We start from the raw sequence: 26,858 nt of genomic DNA on the forward strand, positions 1-26,858 counted from the left end.
ATCTCAATGGTGGGCTCTATGACCACCCCACCCCACCCCCCAAGGGAGGAGCAGCCCTGCTAGGCCACAGAGGAGGACTTTGCAGCCAGTCCTGAAGATACCTGATAAAACAGGGTCAGATAAAAGGGGAGGAGGTCCTCCCCTATCAGTAGACTTGGAAAGGGGCAGGGAGGAGATGAGGAAGGGAGGGTGGGATTGGGAGAGAATGAGGGAGTGGGATACAGCTGTATTCAGACTTAATAAAATGTACCTAATAATAAAAATAAATGAAAAAAAGACATATACTCATCCTAAGTGCCCATTATCAGACAAATGCATAATGGATTTGTACATATATACACATGAATATTTTGTTCAGCCATAAGGAAGACTAAAATATGACATTTTCAGGCATGTTGATGAAACCAGTTGCCCATTAAAAAAACAAGAAAGACTCATCAGGAAAATATTGACTCTAATGTGTAGTTTGTAACCTTTTACAATATATACCTGTGTCAGTGATAAAAAGAGGGTGTGTTTAAAGAGCAATAATACTAAACAGACTTGGGAATGAAAATATATAAAGAAATGGGAGGTGAAAGAACAAATTTTCTTATATAGGCTAAATATATATGGGCTGTGCATGTAGGCTTGCCTATCTCTCTGTCTTTCTGTGTGTGTGTGTGTGTGTGTGTGTGTGTGTGTGTGTGTTACAACATATAAATCAAAGTTAGAAAAGCAGTAATTATAAGGATGTAAAATCAATACAAAGGTGAAATAATGTGGGGTATGTAAACTTGTATACAAAAGTTAATGTGCAAAAAAAGCATGATAAAAACCATTTTACGATATATTTTCTTTAAAATGAAAAAGTCACTAAAAACACACCACGGAACAACACAATTTACACATTAGAATTTTAATTTTCTGCCTTGAATGATAAATCTTCTCTTCTTTCAAAGACTACCTAACACCAAATAGTTCACCCTAAAAACATACATTTGAGAAACATTCCATAGATTTCACAGATTATATTAAAGAATAGATATGTATAAATGCATATAAGTATAAAATAACAATTTATTAAACAAGTAATTCATGAATTCAAAAGATAGCAAGGAGGGGTGTGAGGTAATGTTCATAGTTAAATAAGGAAAGAGAGAAATCATGTAACTATATTGCTATCTCATAGGTAAAAAATAATTAAAAGAAATAATTAAGATAAAATAATCTACAGATAAATGTTTTTTAAATGTATATATACATACAACTAACATATCTAAGTGTGCTGTACTCATGTATTTGAAGTATGTAAATATAGAAATACATATTAGTTTAGCAATGATTGATGAATAAAGATGTTATGAAGTTGAAAGACGACAGGGGTGAGTATATGAAAGGGTTTGAAGGGCAGAAAGGGAAATGTAATCATATTATCATCTCAAAATGTAAAAGAATTTAAAAAAACATTTAACTGTTCTTTTTGCATGAAACAATTTTAGTAGTACTGTTGCTAGTTCTGGTTGATATAGTAGAATTCCAGCTTGGTGGAGCACATTTTGTTTTCTGAGAGGGGGGATGCGAACATCTTGTGAGGTAAATAAATAAATAGTGTATATAATGTCAGCTTGAATTAGGTAAAATATAAAGTAATCAAAACTTCTATAATGAAAACTGATAATATAAAGCTTCTCATTTTTTACTGAAAATGTATTCCTTAGTTTCCACTCCCTCCACTCCTCCTAGCTCCCTCCCACCTCCTTTCACCCTCAACCTATAACCCTCTGTTTTCTCTTCAGAAAAGAGTATCCCCTCAAGAAACAATATTCATGCAGGACAAAACAAAATACAACAAGACAAGGCAAAAGTCCTCATATCAAAGCTGGACAAGGAAACCCAGTATCAAGTTCTTGAAAAGTAATCGAGAACAGGCAAAAGAGTCAGAGACATAGCTCCTCCTACTCTTGAGAGTCTGACTAAAACACCAAGCTAATAGCCATAACATAGGCAGAGGATCTAATGCAGACCCATGCATGCCCTGTGCTTGTAGTTCTTTTCTCTTTGAGCCTATGTTAAGCCTGCTTAGTTAATTCAGTGGGTCTATGTGTTCCAGGTGTCCCCTACACCCTCTGTCTCCTACAGTCTTTGCTCTTCCACTTTTGTGGGATTCCCTGATCACTGTCTTTCTTGTGAGTATATACTCATTTTCTCTGAAGAAAAATAGTGGCAGTTTCTGAAGACACAGCACTGTAGTACACATTCTGCAAGCAGAAATCCAAATTCCTCTTGGATGATAAATTTCCTTTTCCTTCCAAAGATGATTTCATCTATCAATGTGTCTATACTGCTTCTGGCCACCATCCTGAGAAATGCTCCAAAGGAGATAACATATAGAGGTGATTTCTAGAAATTAATTTTTACATATAACCATTGGGGAAATCAACGTTGTGGATGAAAAAAATAGATCAACAAAATATATTTATCCATAGGAATTGAGGAATGAAGGAGAAACCATGTTTTAGAAGCCCACATGAAGCTGTGTCTCTAGTGATGATGAGCGACTGACTAGGAATTATTTGTTCAGCATGACTTGGCAAATGTATTCTCTACATAATGGAAAGCACATTGAACATTTGATGATTCTGCACATGGGTGTTTTGAGTAGTTCAAACACCACACAATAAGTTCTCTGAGGTAACCTAGACAGTGGGTTTGCAATATTATACATAATTCACTCAGAAAATGAAGCATTTCATGAATGGCTTTGGGTCTTGTAACTCTGGAGACGTTTGGATGCTTTTGTTAACTACATTAATTTGATAAGTTTGACTGTGATCACACAAATAGCTCATTAACACAGATTTCTGCTCAAGAGGAAGCCTCCTCTGAGGAACTCATGCCAGGGCTTAAATGAAATCATAGCATGCAAGGCAGTAGATCATCCTCATAACATGTTTTGAAAACTTGTTGTGACCTGATTGTCAAAAGCAGGTGCAGAACCCCAGGCCAGGCTATTTTCAATATCCCCTGAGAGTTTGGTACATACTGGAGAGAAAGAAATCAAGAGGTTATTTGTAGTATTTTCAGTCACAAGAGAAATAGAAGCAGGCATATATGCACCCTTGCACATATGACATTTTTCTGACTGATACTGCTGGTTCTCACACAGGTCGTTTCCACCATGGCTAACATGGGAAAGATGTTCAGCTCAATTTTTGTAGTCTTGCTCCTGAAGCTTCCTCTTCTTTTGTGCAATTCAACTGAAAGCATGTGCTTTTGGAGAGTAAAATTCAATGAAAACACTGATGGGGACTTGCCACAGGACTGTGCTTTTCTCCTTTACACAGCTGAGGAACCTGCACCAAAAGACTTTTTCAAGTATCTCCTTGAAGTACTGTGAGTTCCCCTTGCAATACCTAATTTTCTAGTTCATGATCCTAATGGACACTTTGTAGGAGCTCTATACATGGCTGAACCAATATTCTGTGACCTCCTTTCCTCTTCTTCCAAACCAGAGGTATAGAAAGTTGACATAATGTATTTGAGTATTTGCTGGAGACTACTGTTACATGCTCTAATGGCCCTGTCTCTACATGTCTCTTTCCCATAGACTCCCTTTTACAGTTCTCCTAATTTAGATACATACTATCTTCTACACAGATTCTTCAAGATCCTTAGCTTTTGAAAGTTTCCAACACATGGAGTCCAATGACCTTTGTAAAAGCTCAGTGAAACCAATGTCATGAGCAAAATTTTAGATTGTACCAAAGTGCTTTTGTGAGTATCTGTTACTGCAACTCACTTTGCCACATAAAGCCTAAATTCCATGCTATATTCTGCTAAGGCAATTATTTTACAGAGACCGAACCTGCTCTTTCTATAGTCTGCATGTCATTGTTAAATGTCATCTTTTTTGGACCTGATATTGAATGCAAAACCAAGAGCCTTAAAAGGTGTGATTTTTTTTTTTAATTTCCATTCTTTTGGAGCCTCACTATGGAATATGCTTTGTCCGCAATTAGAGGTGTTAGTATTTGTAAGAATTCTACTTAAGGAATAAATGGATGCTTGGGAGATTGCAGAAGAATATCTTTGATAAAAAAAATTGGTTGACACTGAGGGCACGGGTGCATTCTCTCCCTGTCAAAACCTAGAGTGGCAGTTCATAATGACAGATACCAGCTTTAACAGCAGGGGAGAAGCTTCTCTCACTGATGCAGCTCTAGTCCTGCTGAGAATGCTCACGTCTTCCATTTGTGTTCGGGGTGTCTTTTTCTTCTTTACAGTTTCTGAAACTGATGTCATATTGGCATATATTTTCAAACTTCAGTAAATGTTGTAATATGAATTCACATATTTTTATACCCATGTGCATTAGATTTACCTTAATCCTGGTTGTCAATATCTAAAAATCGTCCTGTGTTGACTTTAGTGTGCAGAATTTGGACTTTAAGTTGTGGAAATGCTGAATTAGAGTGGAAAAGCATCCATCTTTTGGTGGGTGCAAAATCTTTCACATTAATGACATTTGTTTATTTGTAAATGATATAATGCATACTCACCAAGAACTACAGTAGTACAGTTTCAGGGAATAAATGAAACATTGCTTCCAACAACCAATAAACCATGGAAACATCTGGGGTTGCTATGTTGATTTTCAGTAGCACTAATAGAAAACTGAGGAAGAATATGGGAAAGCAGGAAGGCAAGATTTACACATTTTATAGAATAAAGAGAATATTAGTGGTCACTTAACCTGTAAATTACAATAGATAATTAGAAATACTGAGATATACAAAATTATCAGTTTGTTAGTTGAATTTATTGAGGAAAACAGGAAGACTGATGACCAGAAGTGGACAAACCAAAGGAAACTAACCTTTAAACAAGGTGTTAAATTCAGGTGTGAAATGATACAAAGTAGCTTGTCTTAATCCTTATCAACCTCCAGAACTCTGAGTACTGATGTAGATATTTTATGATATCGTCAGAGGTGATATAAGGCTGCCAGTGACTCCTCTGCTTTTCTTTAGTCCATTCTCCTGATCTCAGGTTGCACAATGCATAAGCATTCAGTTCTCTTCAGAACCGTGCACTGAAAATGCTTTCCGTGGTTGAGAAGAGCATGTATGAATTATGTGTGTTCTGTACCCAAGATGGCATATCTCCTGGGTGCTAGCTTTATAAAGACTTCATAATGTTTTTAAGAGTCCTAAGGTTGGCGCACGCAAAGAGGAAGGACATCAGAAGATAACAGGAAACAAGCTAAAAACCTGCCACGGAGGGCCTCTGAAAGGCTCTGCCCTGCAGAATATCAAAGCAGATGCTGAGACTTAGGGCCAACTGTTGGGCATTGAATGGTTTTGGCATCTTTGTAAAAAATCAGGTGTCCATAAGTGTGTGGATTTATGTCAGGGTCTTCTATTAGATTCCACTGATCCACCAGTATGTATCTATGCCAGTACCATGCAGTTTTTAGAATTGTTGCTCTATAGTACAGCTTGAGTTCAGGGATGGAGATACCTCCTGAAGATCTTTTACTGTAGAGAATTGTTTTAGCAATTCTGGGTTTCTCGTTGTTCCATATGAAGGTGAGAATTTTTCTCTCAAGGTCTGTAAAGAATTTTTTGATAAATAAAAATATAGATTAAAAATGTCCATCTATAAGGAGAAAAGCCTCACGTCATCAAAAGTTGCGAAGTCTCACTGATGTACTTTAGGTTTTAAAACATCTACAAACTTCTAACAAAAGCAGGATCCTTCTAACAATCTTTCTCTTGTCTGTTCTGTTACAAGGCAATCTGTCACAAGCAACAAATCAGTATTTTCCTGTACTGTACACAGCTACTCTAAATGGCCAGCATAGTTTTTTTTTTTAAATAGTTCATGACAAAAGAGAAAAATATTTTTTTCAGAATTAGGAACATAACACAAATAGTTTTGTATTCTGAGTATAACATATAACTTTGAACTAATAAAATATCTTTGTACATTTCTAATTTTTGATTGACTTAATTTGTTATTTACTTAGTATAATCTTATATATTAGGTGTATATAGTAACATCACACACATATATGAATGCATATTGTTAAATCAAACTGGGTAACATATTAATTGAAATAATTACAGTTTTGGGTTTCACTGAGTTTTAAAATATGATTATCCACAAACTCAGGCTATGAATAATCTAATGGATAATTTGTCTGTCTTTAGAAGTACATATTTGTATATCTTTACACATACACACAAGGTTCATCTTCCATTATGTCCTCTACATAAACTTTAGTTTCACATAAGAACTGTCAAATATATCACAGTCAATTAATAAGTTGATATTATATCTTCTGTAATTATATATTCTTTATCATTTGGAATTGTTTCTCAAGGCAGTTTAATATTTTTATGATGATAATCTATATAAAAATGTATAATTAATGAGTGATTTTCTTGAAACTTTGAACATACATTGTTTTATTATTTCCATCCTCATTGAGAAGCATCAACCACTATTCATTGTTGATTCTGAGCATTTCTTTTTTAACTTTTTACCTTAATTACAGTTTATTCACTTTGTATCCCAGCTGTATCCCCCTTCTTTATTCCCTCCCAACCCCTTCCTCACTCCCTCATCTCCTCCCATGCCCATCTCCAAGTCCACTGATAGTGGAGGACTTCCTCCCCTTCCATCTAACCCTGGTCTATCAGGTCTCATCAGGACTGTCTTTCAAAATCTTCCTCCACGGCCTGGTCAGGCTGCACCCCCACCCTAAGGTGGAGGTGATCAAAGAGCCAGCCACTGAGTTCATGTCAGAGACAGTCCTGTTCCCCTTACTAGGGTACCCACTTGGATACTGAGCTGATTTTGAGCATTTTTACTTAGGAAAATCTCTTCCTTAGACTTAACATAATTTCCTTGAATATATTACCATAGTTCATCAAGAATTCTTAAATTGGTTTGCTTCATTACAGTTAGTTGACCAAATCTTAGACAGTCACCCAATTCCTTGTATTTATTTGACTATTGCATTCTGCTTTAGCCATATTTCCACTCAATTCTGTGGAAAAAAAAAAAAAAAACCTGTTGTTTGATCATGTCAGGCTTTTGTGATTTTCCTAATATTCAACTGCATATCAACCTGTTTGAATATTCCTAGAAGATACTGAACAATCCTGGTAGTAAAAAAAAAAAAAAAACTGTCTGACTCTGTATTTATTGAATGTGCCTACTCATTACATAGACATCATCTTCACTGTACAAAATTTTCACGTATAATATGAGATAGAGTATGGGAAAAGAGTATATGCAGGAGACAAGTGTCTTAGTCATTTTTCAAGAGTCATGGCAACTCTAATAAATAAAAAAAAATTAATTGAATCTGGCTTACAGTTCAGAAATTTAGTCCATTATCCTCACGGTGGGAGGCACAGTGGCACACAGGCAGATGTGCTGGAGATGTAGTTGAAGAGTTTACATCTCTGCTGACAGACAGCAAGAAGAGAGAAGGACACTGGACCTGGTTTGAGCTTCTGGAACCTGAAAGCCCTCCACCCATGACACACTTACTCCAACAAGGGCACACTTTGTTCAATAAGGCCATACCTCCTAATACTACCAATGCCTATGGGTCTATAAAGGACCTTTTCATTCAAACCACCATGAGAGCCTTGTATATGGAAAGTCATGGACAGCCATGCACCAACACCAATGATTGTGATACATTTTTTTGCATAAAGATTTATATTCACTCCTCTATTATTTTAAATTTTAAGAGTGTTTCTTTTTGTAGCCCTAGCTGTCCTGTCACTCACTCTGTAGAGTTCCAGATCTGTAGGCTGGCCTCAGGCCCAGAGTTTCACCTGCCTCTGCTTCCCTAGTACTAGGATTAATGGCATGTGCCAACATGCCCATATTAAATAAAGAACGTTTATTTTGCAATGACCTAAATATAATAAAGTATCTTCAACCAGTTTGAAAATATTATTAGCTTAAATATTTATCTTCCTTGATTCATAGACTCAGAAAACTATTAGAAGGGCAAGAAATGTAGAAGAGGGGATTAAAATGGGATGATGACATCTGTCTTCTGTAAGAATGACTGACTATAAAATATTTTTTTTTTTTGGCCAACTGTTCCAAACTTATATAACTGCGTATTCACTATTACATACATCACTTCATTAGTGCACTGGGCTGCGAGAGAATCCAACAAACTTATAGTTTGTAAAGTGAGGTTTTTTTTGTCACAATTATTTTAAACATTTTGAAATTCTAAATTTATATTGTTATGTAATGTTAAACCCTTTTAAAATTTATTAACTCACTTTATATCTAGATCATAACCCTCTCTGTTGGTATAATGTTCTTTTAAAATGTATACACCTTACCCTTGTTCATTCCAATGTTGACATCTCCCCCCGCCCCTTGGTGTCAATCAGGATATTTCATTGTGATGCTCATTCTAAGCATCCTGTCTCAACTCTTGTGTAAACTGGCAAAAACAAAGCAACTAGATATAATGTTGAGCTTGGAGGAGCCAGAGGTCAGGAAAGGGGGGGGGAGCAAGAGGGCAGGAAATGAGTGGTGAGGAGAAAGGGCCAGGAGAGCTAGGAGGAGAGCTAGAAGAGAGAGCTGGAACGAGATCTGGAAACAAAGTGGAGAGATGGACTGGACTTAAGATTTCACAAAAAGCAAGTATAATGTGGGAAATCTAAATGTTAGGAAACTATGAGGGCTTGGAGGTTTAGGATGGAGTAAATATTGCCCAGCATTGTGTCCTAGGATGACTAAATAAACCCAGTCTCTGTGTGATGATTTGGTTATACAGCACTTTAGGATTAACAACAAGTGTTACCAGAAGATTTATCAATAGCAAATATTAAAACCACTACACCACCTCTCCTCTCCTCCCATTCCCATACTACCTCCCTCTTTCTCCTATTTCCCCTCCACTAGTCTTTGAAAATGGGAGCACCTCCACCAACACATCCAAGCACATCAAGTTGAATCAAGATGGAACACATCCTCTTCGGCTCGGGGCTAGACAGGCAGCCTCACAGGTGGAAAGTGATCAAAAAGCAGGCAGCAGAGTCCCTGTCAGAGACATCCTACAGCTCCCATTATTAGGGTACCCACATGACTGCTGAGCTGCCCATTGGCTACATCTGTGTAGGGAGCCTAGGTCTAGTCCATGCATGGTCCTTCCTTGGTACTTTAGTCTCCATAGAGGGCTCCTCCCCCAGCCTGACTAGTTGGCTCTGTTGGTCTTCTTGTGGAGCTTCTGTCCTCTCCCTTCTGTTATTCCCGCTAGTCTTCCAAAAGCCTTCCTATACTCTACCCATTGTTTAGCTGTAAGTGTCAGCATCTATTCTGGTCTGCTGCTGGGCAGAGCCCCTCAGAGGACAGCTATTATAGGCTCCGGTCTTCAAGCATGTAGATGGTCATTAATAGTGTCAGAGGTTGGCTTTCTCAATAGGGGTGGGTCTCAGGGGGAAGAGAACACCAGCCCAAACAAAAACCATGGGCCCAAAATTTACCTTGCCTACAAGATATGCAGGGATAAAAATAGAACAGAGATTGAGGCAATGTCCAACCAATGCTTGTCCTAATTCTTGATGATAGCAGTTCTAGAATCAAGTCTGATGAGGTCATTTTCTTTCTTAAAAATACTTACTTGTTCATCTATCTATCTATCTATCTATCTATCTATCTATTATTTACTCACTGTTCTGCCTGAATGTGTATCTTGACACCAGAAGAGGGCCCTAGATCTCACTATAGATGCTTATGATCCATGATGTGGTTGCTGAAAATTAAACTCAGGATCTTTTGGAAAAACAGCCAGTGCTGTTAATTGCTGAAACATCTGTCCGGAGCAAGAGGTTATTTTCAGGCTCAAAATGATATCTAAAACATGTGCTTGTTCCTTATAGAACATGAATATAATAAAGTGGATTTCATGAAAATCCCATTTACTTTAATGTCTCCTTCATCTCGTTATAAGTTTGAGAGACTCTCACATGTCGTTAATGATCTCAATTTGACACAGCCTCAAAAAACAAGGAAGGCTTTCAAAATAGGAATCTAATGCAACATTAATTTTTTAATAGTTAATGAATTTAATAGAAAGATAAGCATGTTTGGTGATACATTTATAATTATTATAATTTCCTCTTTTCAGTTTGCCTCCCAAAATATACCAGTATGTTCTATCATTGTATTTTGCTATTGAGGAGATCAATAGTAACCCCTACCTTTTGCCCAATGTGTCTCTGGAAATTGCATATTTTAAAGGTAAATGCAAGGGTTATTTATCATTATTCACTAATCTAAATATAATGACAAAATATCTTCACGATCTTCCTAATTACATCTGTTATCTGCGTGACTGTGTGATGGCACTTACAGGCCCACTGTGGAGAACATCTGCACAAGTGTCAGAAATCCTACAGATCAACCTTATCCCACAGGTAGGTTCTTGGTTTTTGTTTCTTTTAAGCATTGCTATACTGCCTCCTTAACTGCCATTGTCCAAGAGATTCGGGAGAGTAGTGTATGCTCATTGATCTGTATTTATCAAAAGCTTAATAATCAGAGCTTGAAACTATAGTTTCAACAATTGTTTAACATTGAAAAGGGGACAGAGTTGCAGGCATTAGGTGTGGGAATCATTAAAAAAGACCCCAGACTCAGGTAGTATACAAAAGCAAGGAACATTTATTCTGCAGAATTTGCCAGCATGCCAGGCCACCACTCCTTAGAATGGCAACCTGGAAGTGAGCTCACAGACTCAATTTAAAGACAAAAGATTTTCCTAGTGTGATTAAGTAATCTTTTTATTGGTTGGTTAGTGCTGATCTAAGGGATAGGGGGGACTTCATGGAATGTCCAGTTAACAAGGTATAAGCAGGTAACAAAGAGTGATAACAAAAAGTGCACAGGTAACTAAATATGCCTTTCTAGTTAATTTTTACTTTGATTGGTCAAGTGCTTAGGACTTTTCAAGGCAGTTACTACATTATTGTTTTTGTTTTTTGTTTTTTTTTTATTTTCAGGGAGGTTATTGAGTTACTTTATCTTATTTCCATAGGCTATAGTTGTTGTTTTTTTTTTTTGTTTTGTTTTTTTTGTTTTTCTGAGAAACAGAAACACAGGCCTGTTCAGCCTGAAGCTAATTTGAAATTTGGTCTCTGGCTTATAAAATAGTATTCATTCACAAGAAATGGGAATTACTAGAAGAGTTAAATTAGTCAATATTATTCTAGAAGATTTGGGGCATTTAAGTAATACTCTATAAATGAACTGAAAAGATCTTTCTTCCAGCCACTTGGTTCTTAGTATAATTCTCAACTAAGACTGATCTTCATAGCAACCATCTACCTCATGTTACTGCCTCTGTTCTGCTTCCTATAGATTACCTATGGACCATTCCACCCTCTCCTGAATGACAAAGACAAGTTTCCTAATCTGCATCAAATTGCCTCCAAAGACAGATTCCTGTCTGAAGCCATGGTATCCTTGTTGATACATTTCAGCTGGATGTGGGTGGGACTGGTCATCCAAGATGATGACCAAGGTATTCAATTTCTCTTAGACACAAGAGAAGAAATGCAAAGAAATGGAGTCTGTGTAGCCTTTGTAAATATGATCCCAGAGAACATGCAGTTATTCATGACAAGGGTTGAGAAATACTACCACCAAATCATTACATCATCAGCAAATGTTGTAATCATTTATGGGGAAGTGAACTCCACTCTAGAAGTGAGTTTTAAACATTGGGAATATTTAGGCACACAGAAAACCTGGGTCAGCACCTCACAATGGGATGACATCACAAGGGAGAGTGACTTCAGCCCTACTGCATTCCACAGGACTTTCACTTTTTCACAGCATCATGGAGGTATTTCTACTCTTCCTAATTTCTTGGACAGAATGAAGCTCTCTAAGGACACACATTATTTTTCTCCTGAAAGACTGGGATGGATGTACACCAACTGTTCAATATTAAAATCTAACTGTAAAACACAGAGTCATTGTACATTCAATAACACACGGGAATTGTTAGCAGGGCACAGATTTGACATGGCCATAAATGATGAGTGTTACAATATATATAATGCTATATATGCTGTGGCGCATACCCTCCATGAAATGCTTCTTCAAAAAATAGATTTTCAGCAACGGAAAACTGTGAGCGCACTAATGAGTGAGTGCATTCAGGTAAAGTGTCTTCTATTAGCAACCTTTCATACTCTCAAAGTGTCCCAAATTTTAAAAATGTTTTTTAGCATTTTTTATTGAATTACCTCTTTATTGCCTGTGTGGATTGAATACAAGAGAGTTTCTACAAAGAAATTTTTTTTACAGAATTTTTATTTTTTTCTTTATTAATTACACTTTATTCACTTTGTATCCCCTGGTGGTTCCCTCCCTCCTCCCATCCCAATCCCTCCCTTCCTCCACCCTCTGCATGCATGCCCCTCCCCAAGTCCACTGATAGGGGAGGACTTCTTTTCCTTCCTTCTGATCCTAGTCAATTAGGTCTCCTCAGGAGTAGCTGCATTGTCTTCTTCTGTGGCCTGGTAATGCTGCTTCCCCCTCAGGGGGAGTTAATTAAAGAGCAGGCCAATCAGTTCATGTCAAAGATAGTCCTTGTTCCTATTACAATGGAACCCACTTGGATCCTGAACTGCCATGGGCTACAACTGTGCAGGGGTCTTAGGTTATCTCCATCCATGCATAGTCCTTGGTTGGAGTATCAGTCTCAGGAAAGACCCCTGTGATCATATTTTTTGGTTCTGTTGCTCTCCTTGTGGAGTTCCTGTCCTCTCCAGATCTTAATGTTTCGCACTTCTTTCATAAGATTCCCTGCACTCTGCCCAAAGGTTGCCCATAAGTCTCAGCATCTGCATTGATAGTCTCAGGGCAAAGACTTTCAGAGGCCCTCTGTGTCAGGATCCTGACTTCTTGCCTCTTTTCTCCTTGTTCTGATGTCCAGCCTCTTGGCTCCTCCCTTTGCACAACATTGTGGCTAGTTGTTTTATTTTGGCCTGTTTACACACAGTTGAGACAGGGTGCTTAGAATAAGTATCACAATGCAATATCCAGATTGAAACCAGAGGCGGGGAGGGAAATCAGCAGTTGAATGAACAAAGGTAAGGTGCATACATTTAAAAGAACATTATACGAACAGTTATTCTTCCATGTATTTCTTTCTTCATCCAGTTTTTCATCATCCACCCTATTGAATCTACTTAAACTAGGTCCACTTCATCACTTTATCGTACTATAGTCTAGTTGCAAGCCTTGGAAGATTGCAATACAAATGCATAGTCCCTTACTAGCTTCTTAAACTCCGTAGTTACTAAGGTAAAGACACGCATACCTAAAGCGTAAAAGCTACACACAAATATAAGCGAACACATGCAATCCTTGCTTTGGGTCTGGGTGCCTCACTCAGCGTGATTAAATCAAAACTAGAAGAAAAAACCTTGGACACTAAGTACTCAAATTTTTGGTGATAGATGTGAAAGCTTATTCTGAAAATGTTTTGGAACTGATAAATACTATCAATGCAAGGAGAACACCCACAGAGAAAGTGGGTGTTTAGATTATTTTCTCACTATTTATATTCTCATTATCTGCTGACTATTGGGTTGTTCATGTCTTTGTCCTTTTATAGAAAGCCTGAAATCATAACATGATCATGATATTTTTAAAATTATCTATGTAATTTCATTTACCTGATAGAGTAATTCCAATATAGGTGGATTTTGAGAGATTTTAAAAACTAGTAGATTTTCCCCACACTGCCTTTCCTGATTTAGTATATTTATATGTGTTTTAATAATTAATAGAGTGCTCCATCTCTTTAGATACATGATTTCCTTAAGAACATGCACTTTTCTAATCCTATTGGAGACAAAGTGAACATTAATGAGAAAACAAAAACAGATGCAGAGTATGACATCCACATAATTTGGAATTTTCCACAAGGTCTTGGAATGAAGGTGAAAATAGGACATTTTTCCCCATATTTTCCACAAGGTCAAAAACTGTATTTATCTGAGGACATGATTCAATGGGCCACAGTGAGTAGGCAGGTGAGTTTGACCTAAACTTAACTTTTTACAAGTAGATGGCAACTATCAAAATATTGTGGTTCACTGTTCCGTCCTCATGGTGATTATATAATTTTCATCGGAACTTTTATATATATTTTAAGTGACAAATTTCATTGATTAGTTTCTGTAGACTTGTATTGTTATTGTACTAAGTTGACTATGGCTATTAAATCGGTTCATAAAACTCAGCTAGTGGCATAATACATACTACATAGTATGGTTATAAAAGTAGCAAGTAAACTGCTATCTTTTAACAATACATATTTTGCTTTACAGATCCCCCCTTCAGTATGCAGTGTGAGCTGTGCTCCTGGATTTAAGAAATCCCACTCAGAAGGAAAAGCATCCTGCTGTTTTGATTGTTCCCCCTGCCCTGAAAATGAGATTTCAAATGCTACAGGTAACCTCAAGCTGTCGGGGAAAAGTCTGTATAGACTTACTGTCTTCTCTCCCCTAAAAGGGACTGGTATGTAAGTGAGGAGATAAAATGACTATGTCACTTAATATATTATTTTATATAAATAGTACTATTATACGAATATATTATTTCATACTATATTTGTATAATTATATATGTTTAGTGTTCATTTTCCCTGTGGAATACATACGTGTTAAGATGAATGTGTGGGGTTCTTTTTTGTTTTGTTTTGTTTTTTTGTTCTTGAATGTGCAACTGTGTGTATGTTCACAAGTTTTCAGGGGCCACGTTTGACACTGTCTCTCTTTCTCAGCCACTCTTGTGTTTTCAGAGTGCCCTAAAGAGCAGAACTGTTGGAATGAGTGTAAAATTGAAGGGGAATTTTAGACTCATTTCCTGGTAGAATTTGGGCAGTAAAACCATGGTTGTCCTCATACTCAGGAGGCTGAGGAAGTATGGATGCTCAGTCCACGACCCTAGGTACTTTGGAGGTTCCAATTGGTGCTGAACGTCAAGGGTATCCTAAGAGAAATGGTGTCCTTCAATCCATGTGGAAGTGCCATGAGGATGGAGTCTGATGTTGTTTAAGAACGGCAGCATCAACCTCCCTAGCAGCAACAGGAAAAATGACAGCTTTCTTGTCAAGATCAAATACTACAACTCACTACCTTTGGAGAGATAGGGGCTCTAAGTGGACATGTAGCTCACAGATTTTTCTGGTCCAGCTGGATTTCCATCTCCAAAGCTCTTCCTATCTCTGTAACACCATTTTTGGAAATACGGATGAGTGACACCACCCCTTGATTCCTACTTGGATGCTGAAAGTTTGAACTAAGATTAAAGCTTTTACTACAAGCAGTTTAACTAAGCTGCCTCATTAGCCTTTCCCTACTCTCTGAACCACATTTTTTCAGTAATTCTACAAGCACTGTGTGCAATATTCTCTGAAACTGACCATTTAAAGAAGTAAGCCTTAATGTACTATGTGCCTTAGTTCATTTTACTCATACTTATATGTTTGATAAAATATGTTTAATATTCTCTTTTCATGACTCAATAGTTGAGATTGAAGGTTGAATCTTCTTTATCTTAGTTCTTCATGAAATTCTTTATAAAGACCCTATTCTCAGAGATGCTGCTTTCAACTTAAGTGGCATGTGATTTGCATTCCCAAACGTTTTCCAGAACAGCACACTTTCAGAGAACAGGTTGTATTTGCTGTTCATCTCTACCTCACAAGTGAATTAGGAAGGTGAGTTAGAAATGTAGAGATAGTACAGTCTTAGGAAGGTGCAATGAATACTTGGAAAATTCAGTGTTTTTAATCTCAAGGTCATTGAAGTGTGAGGCTTTTGAAGCTGACATTATGATTATATTTATGATGAGATATATACTTCATATATCCTTTTGTTTCCCAAACCTGTTCAATATGAAATTTAAAAAGTGGTGGGTAGACAAAAATATGATGTAGAAAAGGGGCCTAATATCAATTCTGAAGGTTTAAGGGTCTGATCCCAGTGGTTACTGCCAGCAAAACAGTTAGATATAGAAACATATTGAAACAATGCCACGAAATTGTAATTATTTACATTTTAATATTACATATGTCCATAATCTGAAGTAAGCAACTAGTTGTAAAATTTAGTGGAGGATACTGTTCATTTTTACTTGCTGTTTATATTCTTTGTGATAAATACAATGAAATGCTGAATATACAATATCTCAATTAGAATACACATTAAACTTTAAATCTTTAGTTACACATGCTCACAAAATAAAGAGATAAATATTGAAGAAGAAACACTTCATGAAGAGATTTTCCCAATGGAAAAATTCAATAGGCAAAGTATTAAAATTGCTCAAAGTTACTTAAAGAGAAAATGAAAATGCAATCTAGACCTCTCTGCTCAAGCTCATTCAATGCCTGCAGAAGAACAGATAGATTGCACGTAGACTTTACTGCTCTCTGTTATCTCAGACCCCGTCCTTATGGTCTCCCTAGTGGTGCAACAGAACACCAATTGCAACTTCCCCTCCCTCCTGTCCAAACATCCTTTTGATCCCTTACACCATCTCTCCCTTGTGTCCCCTTCCCCCAGCCTCCACCAACTTTTGAACACAGCAGTCAAGCAGGCTAGAAAAAGGGAACACATTCTTAAAAATCCATAGACAAAACAGAAACTAGGAAATTAAACACCAACCCAAACAAGACAAACTTGGAAATCAGTACCTAGATGGATAATCACATGAAGCCCAAACACCCAGATGCCAATGTAAGAATACAGCAATAGCAATGTCAATACATCTCTACCAGAGCCCAATTATATAACTCCAGCAGGTCGTGAACATTCCATCACAATAGAAGAACAAGAAAAAGACCTTAAAACCAACTGTATGAAGATGACAGAAGTGCTTAAAAAGGAAATTAATCAATTCCTCATAGAAAGCCAAGAAAATACAAGCAACTAATTGAAGGAAACAAATAAATGAAAATAAGAAATTATAAAAAGAAACAAAATTTTTCAAGACCTAAAAATGGAAATAGAATAGAGACAAGAAAAACTGAAGGAATCCTGGACATAGAAATTTATGAATTCCAACAAGACATACAGAGTCAAGCTTCACCAACAGAATTAAAGACATGGAAGAGAAAAACCTCAGTCATAGAAGAAACAATAAAAGAAGAGAATAGAACAATCAAAGAAAATATTAAATCTACAAAATTTTTGACACAAAACATCTAGGAAATATGGGACACTATGAACAGAAAATATAATAACATTTGTATTAAAAATAATAGGAATAGAAGAAAAGAATTTATCCAGATCAAAGGCCCAGAAAATAACAAAAAAATCATAGAAAAAAATTTCCTGATTCAAAGAAGAAAATGCGTCTTAAAGTAGACGAAACAACAAAGAGGTTGAATCAGAAAAGAAAGTCACCTCATTACATAATAATCAAAAGGCTAAAAGTACAGAAGCAAATACCATATAAAGTACCACCTATTATAATTATACCTGATTTCCCAATGTAAATTCTTAAAAGCCAAAAGGGTTAGACAGATATGCTACAGACTCTAGGAGACTATAGATGCCATCCCAGATTACTATTCCCAGCAAAATTTTAAAACACTATAAATGTAGAAAATGAGATTTTCTATGGGAAAGTTGAAATTAAATACTATTTTTCTACAATACAGGCCTACAGAAGGTTCTAGAAGGAAAAACACAAACCACAGAAGTTAATTACACACATGAAAACAAAAGAAATACATAGTCTTCCATCAACAAAGAAAGGAAATACACATAAACTCATTATTCACATACACAAACACACACACTCAATTATTCACACGCAACACAACCACCACAAACAACAATAACAAGAAAAACTTAACATTCATTGTTCAAGGAAATTGCTCAGTAACTATGGGCTCAATTTTTCATTAAAATGATGTGCACTGGCAGAATGGATGCATGAATAGGATCCATTTTTATGCTGTATACAAGAAATAAACATCAAAATCAAGGATATACGTTACTACGGTTTATAGGGTTGGGAGAGAAATTCCAATCAAGTAAGCCTAAAAAGCAAATCGATGGAGCAATTTAATATAAAAAATACTTCAAGCCAAAACCAATCAAAGGAGATGGGGAAGAACACTATATGTACATTGAAGAAAAAATCCATCAAGATGACATTGCAATACATCTATGCATCAAACACAAGGCCACCTACTTTTGTACAAAAAAACACTACTACAGCGGAAATCACACAGTGATCCTTACACACTGGTGGAAGATGTCAATATCTCCCCAAGGGACAGCTGTATAGACAAAATCAAAACAGAGGAATGCTGGAGTTAGTTGACATTATAAACCCAATGAACTTAACATATTTACAAAACATTATGCCCAAGCATAAAAGAATATACCTTCTTCTCAGCAACTCAGGACCTTTCTCCAAAATTTGCCACATACAAAGCAAAGTTTCAAAACATACAAGAAAATATAAACAAACACATGCTTCTTGTCAGACCACTGTGGCTTAAAGCTAGATATTAACAACTGAAACTCTTCTTTAAAAGGTGGAAGAATTTTGCTATCAAATCGACTGTCACAGAGCTTGTTTATTTGGTTGAGACAATTTAATGATAGCTTCTATTTTACTAATGGGTATAAGGCTATTCCACAAAGTAGAAACAAAATAAACATTGTGTGATTGATTTTATGTGGCCAAAAGTGTGTTGATAATCAAACAACATGAAGACTCAACAAAGAGAATACAGACCAATTTCATTTATGAAAATAGATACACATATATGCAATGAAATACTCCCAAACTGAATACAAGAACACATCCAAAAGATCTTTCACCCTGATCAAATAGGCTTTACTTCACAGATGTAGAGGTAGGTCTATATAAAAATCAGGAAATGAAATTGGCCACATAAATAAAACAAAAGAAAATGATAACCTTATTAGGTGCCAAAAAATGCTCTTGACCAAAATCCAACACCCCTTCATGTTAAAAGTGGTGGAGAGATTGGGGATACAGTGGACATACCTAAACATAATAAAGGAAATTTAATACAGCCTACACCCAACATGAATTTAAATGGAGAGAAACACAAAGCAATTCCATTAAAATCATGGACAAGACAAGGTTCACCATGCTTTCCACATTTATTCAATCTAGTACTTGAAGATTTGTTTAGAGATACGAGAAACTGAAAGCCATTAAGGGGATACAAATTGGAAAGGAAGAAATCAAAGTATCGCTGTTGGCAGATGACATGAAATCATTCTTAAGTGACCCTAAAAACTACACTAGAAAAATCATATATATGATAGATATTTGAAGTAAACTGGCTGGATACAAGCTTAACTCATATCAGTGCCCTTATAATTACAAGTAACAAACAGACTGTGAAAAAAAATCTGAAAAACACCCTTTAAAATAGTCAAAAAGAACATAAATTATCTTAAGGTAATCCTAACACAGCAAGGCAAAGATTTTTGTGATAAAAATTTCGAATTTTTTGAGAAAAAGATTGAAAAAGATATCAGAGGTTGGATCAGTAGACTTAACATAATAAAAATGATCATTCTACAGAAAGCAATCTACAGATTCAATGCAATCCCTTATCAATATCCCAGCCCAATTACTTACAGACATTAAAAGGACAATTATCAGCTTTATTTGGAAAGTCAAATAAATCCAAGATAGCTAAAATGAAAAAAATATCTGAACAATAAATGAAATTTCAGAGGTATCACCGTTCCTCGTTTCAAGCTGTACTACAAAGTGGTGGTAACAAAAACGACATAGAGTTGGTATAAAAATAGATACGCTGGTAGATGAAGCCAAATAGAAACCCCAGACAGAAGTCCTTACACTTATTTATACCTGATTTTCCTCTATTAATTAATTTATTAAATTTACATCCTGATTGCAGGCTCCACCTTCTCAACTACCAGTCCACCCTCACAACCTTCCCACTCATTCTCTCCTCTCCTTCACTTCAGAGAAGGGGAAGGAATCCCATGGGTACTAACCCACCCTGGCACATTAAGTAGCTGAAGGACTAGGTGTGTCCTCTCCCACTGAGGCCAGACAAGACATCCAAAGTAGGAGTCAGAGCTGGCACCCATTCCATTTGTTGGGGGATAAACATGAAGCCCAAACTATACATCTGCTACATATGTTTAGGAGGCCTAGTACCAGTCCATGCTTGTCCTTTAGTTGGTGGTTCAGTCTCTGTGAGCCCACATGGGCCCACATTAGAACTTCTGGAGTTCTTGACTCTTTCAGTTCTCTCAATCAATCTACCAACACTTCCATTGGACTCCCTGAGATCTGTCTAATGTTTGGCTGTGGGTCTCTTCATCTGTTTCTATCAATTGCTGGGTGAAACCTCTCAGAGAAGTTATGCTAAGCTCCTGTTTACCAACATAGCAGAGTAACATTAATTGTGTCAGGGATTAAGATTCTCCCCTGGTATAGGTTTCAAGTAGGGGCTTTGGTTGGCCATTCCCTCCAACTTTGCTCCATCTTTGTCCCTGCACATCTTGTAGTCAGTACCAGTTTTGGAGCAAAGGTTTTGAGGCTGGATTGGTGTCCTTATCCCTCCACTGGAAGCCCTTCTTAGCTACAGGAAGTGGCCATGCCTGCTGTGAGGAGTCTCAGCTTAGAGTGACCCCATAGACTTTCTGAGGATTCACTTATCCCAGGTCTCTGGCAAGTCCCAGAGTTGCCCCCCTACCTCTTATTTCCTTTCTCTCACCATGTCCCTTCTCCCCACTTCTTCCTACTTCTAATCCCCATCTCTGCTCCCCTCCCAATCCCCTTTCCTACCCAGTTTCCTCCCTTTCTCCACCTCCAATGCCTCTTTTATTTTCCCGTTCTGAGCAGATTTCAAGCATCCTCCATTGACCCCTCCTTGTTACTTAGTTTCTTTGGGTCAGGGGATTGTAGCATGATTATCTTGTCTTATGGCTAATATCTACATATAAGTGAGTATATACCATGAATATGTTTTTGTTGGGGGGAAGTCAGGGGCTGGGTTACCTTACTCAGTGTGATATTTTCTAGTTTCATTTATTTTCCTCCAAATTTCATGAAGTCCTTCTTTTTAATAATTTATTAGCATTACATCGTGTAAATGCATCATATTTTCTTTATCCATTCTTCAGTTGGAAAACATCTAGGTTTTTTTATTCAGTTTCTGGCTATTACAAATAAATCTGCTATGAACATAGTTGAGCAAGTATCCTTGTGGTATGTTAGTGAATATTTTAGGTATATGCCAAGGAGTTGGTATAGCTTTGTCTTGAGATACAACTATTTCTGATTTTCTGAGAAACTAGCAAAAAATTTCCAAAGTGGTTGTATGAGTTTTAACTCCCATCAGCAATGGAGGAGTGTTCCCCCTTGTTCCATATCCTCACCAGCATATGTTTTCACCTGAGTTTCTGTTCTTGGCCATTCTGATGGGTGGAAAATGAAATCTCGGCATCATTTTGATTAACATTCTTTGGTGACTAAGAATTTGAACATTTAGGTTCCCCTAGATAGCTTTTAATTAAAGAATGGATAAAGAAAATGTAGTACATTTACAAACTGTAATATTAGCGTTTTAAAAAGAATATCATAAAATTTACAGGCAAACAGATACAACTAGACAATGTTATACTGAGTGAGCTAACGCAGACTTGGAAAGACAAATACAGTATGTATTTTCTTATAAATGTAAATTAGCTGTTGAGTAAATGATCAAGTTACAGTCCAAAGACCCAGAGAAGTTAGGTAAAGAGGAGGGTCACAGGGAAGTAGTGGGGATCATTCTGAAATGAGAAAATATAATAGGTTCAAGGGCTAGGCTGTGTGCAGGTGAGGAGTAGAGCAAGAGTTATCAGGTGGTATGGAGAGAGTGAGTCTATGGACAGAAAGATGAAGTTGGGACTATTTGGGGCTAGTGTGAAATCTTAGTGCATTATGATTTCCTGGAATCTATGAGAGTGAACTTAGAGAAGGACTCCTATTAATGGAGGATGTGGAGACTGAACTGGCCAACATTTGTAGCCAGGCAAGTCTCCCAGTGATGGAACGTCTTTACAGTTGACTGAGTTTTGGTTGAGGTTTCATGCAGATCATTAAAAAACCCAGGCTGACACTAGGATAGAGGTTGCTCTCTGAAAACTGAGAGTGGGGCCCCATTGCACAGGACTACTTTTACCCATCTCATTGCGCATAGAGAATTCAAACTCATGCAGGCATGAACACTTCATCTCTATGTTCTAGTCTCTCGGTGCATAAAGGTGCAATGAAGGTCAACCTTGACACTAACCCCGCAAAAACAAAAACCTCATCAACAACCTGTCTACAATCATGCCTGAAAGACGTGATAGTTCGATGGTGGTGCAGAACTTGTGGGTGTGGCCAACCAATGTCTGGATTGAATTAAGGCCCATTCTGCAAGAGGGAGCCCACGTGCTACCCTGCTGGATGGCCAGTAACAAAAGACTGGATAACCCGGAGACCTAAGGTGGAACCAAACATGACTAGCACACATACTCACACACACCCACACAGTACCCTATCACAGTCAATGAGGAAATGCCTAATGATATTCTTCTACATTCAGATAATGCCTTTTTCAAGCATCATCACAGAGTCTTTCTCCAGCAACAGATAGAAGTGGGTAAAGAGGCCCACAGACAGATATTATGCAAAACAATCCTAAGCTGGAGGTCTCCATTCCCTTCCACAAAGATTAGGAACTCCGTGTAAATGGAAGAGGAAAGACTCAGGAGTCAGAGGGGATGGAGGACATCAGTAGAACATAGGGACATGTGCTCACAGAGACTGAAATTTCAAGCAATTGGCCTGAATGGGTCTATACAAGGTCGTTTGTATATATTTTATGACTATTAGCTTGGTGTTTTGTAGGTGGAGAGTGTATCTCTGACTCTTTTCTCTGCTCTTGAGACTCTTTTCCTCTTATTGGGTTACCTTTCCAGACACTATATGAGGGCTTTAGCATGGTTTATTGTATCTTCTTTTTCCTGCTTGCCTGCTGTCTCTTGGATGCCTGCTCTTTTCTGAAGATAAAATAGAGGGGAAGTGAATCTGAGGGAGAGGAAAAGCAGGACGGCCAAGAGGAGTGGAGTAAGGAGAAACTGTGATTGGAATGTATTATGGGATAGAGAATTTTACTTTCAATAAATATGGAATATGTAATCAAAATACAAAACTGTATCCCAGTAGAATGAAGCAACTATAATAAAATTATATTCTTTTACCACTTTAGGTATCATATCTACGCTTTGGGAAGGTTAGAGCCTGTCTTTCATGAAGTTTTCTCTCTCAGTTCATAACTGTTCTGTGCACTTACATAGACAGATGCTTGTAAAGGTTGAACCAACTCGAATATGCAAAAGTATGTGCTCCATAAGTCAAAATGTGAACAGATACACTTCATGATTATGGTATTAAAACTGACCACTGTGGTGCTATTTTGTCATGAGTTTTGAGCCTTCATTTGTATAATTATTAATTGTAACAAGCTATATATTTTAGGTATAATACTTTTGCCCTGTTGCTGTGCGTATAAATATTCACAGGGAATCATCAATGAGGTGGTCAGACTTCACTAGTAAGGAACACGCTTCATTTGTGACCTTGAAATATACAGTTTGACTGTGCATATTAAATTCAAGCTTTTATGAATCTCCAATTCTAAATTCTTGGACACAAATATGAATGGTTTTTTGCTTTCTTTCAAGATAAAACAAGACAGTTCTTTTAAACATGTGTGAAAAACAAAAATAATGAGTATTTAATGGTTCTGACATCATCATAAATTTAACAGAAAATGATTTCAATACCTGTTGTCAATCTACCCAATTGATTTGCTGTGACGCACAAAAAAGGAAAGTTTTAGGAACCTTCAAAACATTTGTTTAAGGATTTCCATGAATAGCAGGGGGAAAAAAAGAAAATTACACTGGTAACATTTTGTTTTCCATCTCAGATCTAGCTCAATGTGTGGTGTGTCCAGATGATCAATATGCCAACGTAGAGAGAAGCCACTGCTTCCCCAGAGCTGTAACATTTCTGGCTTATGCAGACCCATTAGGGATGGCACTGGCCTGCATGGCCCTGTGTTTATCTACATTAACAGTTCTTGTTCTCATGATCTTTATGAAAAACCAACACACTCCCATTGTGAAGGCCAATAACTGCACTCTCAGCTACATCCTGCTTGTTTCTCTTTTCCTTTGTTTTCTCTGCTCGCTGCTCTTTATTGGACATCCAACCACAGCCAGATGTCTCCTGCAGCAGATTACCTTTGGGATTCTGTTCACTGTGGCTGTTTCCAGTGTTTTGGCCAAAACGATTACTGTGCTTCTGGCTTTTCACTTGACTGCCCCAGGAAGAAGGGTGAAAGGACTGCTGTTATCTGGGACACCCAAAGTCATCATTCCTATCTGTTCCATTTTTCAACTTATTCTCTGTGGATTCTGGCTGGGAATGTCTCCGCCCTTTGTGGAGAGAGATGCACACTCTGAACATGGCCACATCATCATTGTATGCAACAAGGGCTCAATCACAGCCTTCTACTGTGTGCTGGGGTACCTGGGCTGTCTGGCCATAGCAAGCTTCATCGTGGCTTTCCTGGGCAGGAATCTGCCTGACACCTTCAATGAAGCCAAGTTCCTGACCTTCAGCATGCTGATGTTCTGCACTGTCTGGCTCACCTTCCTTCCTGTCTACCACAGCACTAAGGGGAAAATCATGGTGGCTGTGGAGGTCTTCTCCATCTTGGCCTCTAGTGCAGGCCTTCTAGGCTGCATCTTTCTTCCCAAGTGCTATATTATTTTGTTAAGACCAGATAGAAACATTTTACAAAAGTTCAAGAGTACAAATCATCCCTGATGCATCCTTAAAATTGAAATCATACTAATAATACTACAACAAAGCCCAATAAATAAACCTCACCTATTAATAATACATTTCAAAATGCTATTTGTTTCCAAACACAAGTAAAGTGTTAAAGAACATTTTTGCTGTAATGCTGTGTTTGTGTAGTAATTTTAAGAATATTATATTCTCTTCTTGTTTTATGTTTTCTGTTTACTGACATTTTGTTAATTAATATATAGGAAATTGTGTGAATAATTACTGGAGAGATAGTAAGTTATTCTTTGAATCAAAGTAAATACTTGATCAAAGTTAATTCTGAGTCTATTTCTGGAAATATTGTGCCTTTTACTATTTATTTCTTTAGATATTCACTTTACATCCTGATTTCAGGCCCTCCCTCTTTTCCTCCTGGTCTCACCTTCCATCCATATTTCCTCTATCATCACTTCCCTACTCCTTAGAAAAGAAGAGTCCCTTACTCACCAGCCCACATGTCAAGTCATGTCAGGACTGAGCACATCTTACCCTGTGGCCTAGCGAGGCAGTTCTGCCAGCGGGAAGTGTTCAAAAAGCAGGTTACAGAGTCCATGTTAGAAACATCTCCCTCTCCATTTTCTAGGGCACCTACATGAATGCCAAGCTACTCTTCTGCTGCCTATGTATAGGAGGCCTAGGTCAAGTCCATGCATGGTCATTTGTTGGTGCATCAGTCTCTGTAAGACCCCTGGACCCCGGTTAGTTGGCTCTCTTGGTCTTCATGTGGAGCTCCTGTCACATCTGGGTCTAATTCTTGTCCCCATTCTTCCACAAGGCTCCCTGTACTCTGCCCAATGTTTGGCTGTTTCAGCATCTGTTTTGCATTAAAGCCTAAATGCACAACCAAAAATATAAGAAATGGTGTGTTTTACTAAGATTTCCATTGATGTGTAAAGACACCATGACCATGGCAACTTTTATAAGAAAAACATCGTTGGGATGGCTTACAGTTTCAGACCTTTAGTGTGTTATCATCTTGGTTGGAAGCATGGAAACGTACACTCAGACTTGGTGCTGGAGCAGAAGAGAATTCTACATCTTGATCCCAGAGCAAGCAGAAGAAGACTGTCTTCTGAAGGCAGCCAGGAAGAGACTCTTTTTCCACACTTGCAGAGGAGACCTTAAAGCCAGGCCCCACAGTGACACACTTCTCCTGAAAAGTCCACACTTACCTCAAAAAGGTGCCACTAAGAGTGCCACTGCTAATGTGCTACTCATACACATGAGTCTATGGAGATCCAGTTCAGTCAAACCACCATAGGGTGGAAAGATGATTATTGAATATTTTTGAATGCTAAATAAAAATTAAAGATATATAATGGGAGGGGGAATATTCCACATCACATTGTTCAAAGCAGGGTTTTGCTCCTGGGGAATGGTGAAACCTCCATGTGGAAAAGGAATGATTGTAAACTCATGATTTATTTAAGAAATTTTGTTAAAGAAATTCCATGTCCAAGTTACAAGAGGGAATACTGAACATTGCAAGATGACCTGGAAAAGACCCAGAAATTCAGCTATTTAATGACATATTCTGAGACTGCTGTAATTTCTGAAATCTACTGAGAATAGCACAGAATAATTCATGTTCTATATATACTGTAAAAGCTCTGAAATTACATGAAAGATATGCCATTGAAATTACACAACAGAAAATTGAAAAAGGATGTGTTGTTACAATTTATTTCATTTACTTCATTCATATTTTCATGAAATATAGGTGATTACAATTTTGTGCATATATAATATTACTTCTTAGTTGCTTGTTTAAATATAAATAATCATAAGTTAAGATGTGTATATAGTGTAACTACATGCGTGATTTATGATGTTATTTTTATATACATACATAAATCTCAAAATAATAGTCTTTC

The 26,858-nt window shown here is 37.3% G+C and overlaps 1 protein-coding gene across 1 annotated transcript; it reads left to right on the forward strand.

Moving 5' to 3' along the window:
- Window positions 1-3,160: 3,160 nt before the first annotated feature.
- Window positions 3,161-24,960, forward strand: LOC110543127 (vomeronasal type-2 receptor 116-like). The gene is made up of 8 exons (XM_060370102.1): window positions 3,161-3,357; window positions 4,412-4,432; window positions 10,160-10,448; window positions 11,392-12,198; window positions 13,854-14,081; window positions 14,379-14,502; window positions 16,856-16,858; window positions 24,056-24,960. Exons 1-8 carry the CDS (start codon window positions 3,161-3,163, stop codon window positions 24,958-24,960), a joined length of 2,574 nt encoding a protein of 857 aa, XP_060226085.1.
- Window positions 24,961-26,858: the final 1,898 nt, after the last annotated feature.

The sequence above is a fragment of the Meriones unguiculatus genome, chromosome 17 (genome assembly GCF_030254825.1).
Source record: "Meriones unguiculatus strain TT.TT164.6M chromosome 17, Bangor_MerUng_6.1, whole genome shotgun sequence".
Classification (NCBI taxonomy): domain Eukaryota; kingdom Metazoa; phylum Chordata; class Mammalia; order Rodentia; family Muridae; genus Meriones; species Meriones unguiculatus.

Excerpts from the sequence above, each read along its gene's own strand:
- LOC110543127 (XM_060370102.1), top strand. The coding sequence starts at position 3,161 with ATGGCTAACATGGGAAAGATGTTCAGCTCAATTTTTGTAGTCTTGCTC. Across the intron at positions 3,358-4,411 it reads GCACCAAAAGACTTTTTCAA|TGTGCAGAATTTGGACTTTA; the intron begins GTATCTCCTTGA and ends TGTTGACTTTAG. Across the intron at positions 14,082-14,378 it reads GGGCCACAGTGAGTAGGCAG|ATCCCCCCTTCAGTATGCAG; the intron begins GTGAGTTTGACC and ends TTTGCTTTACAG.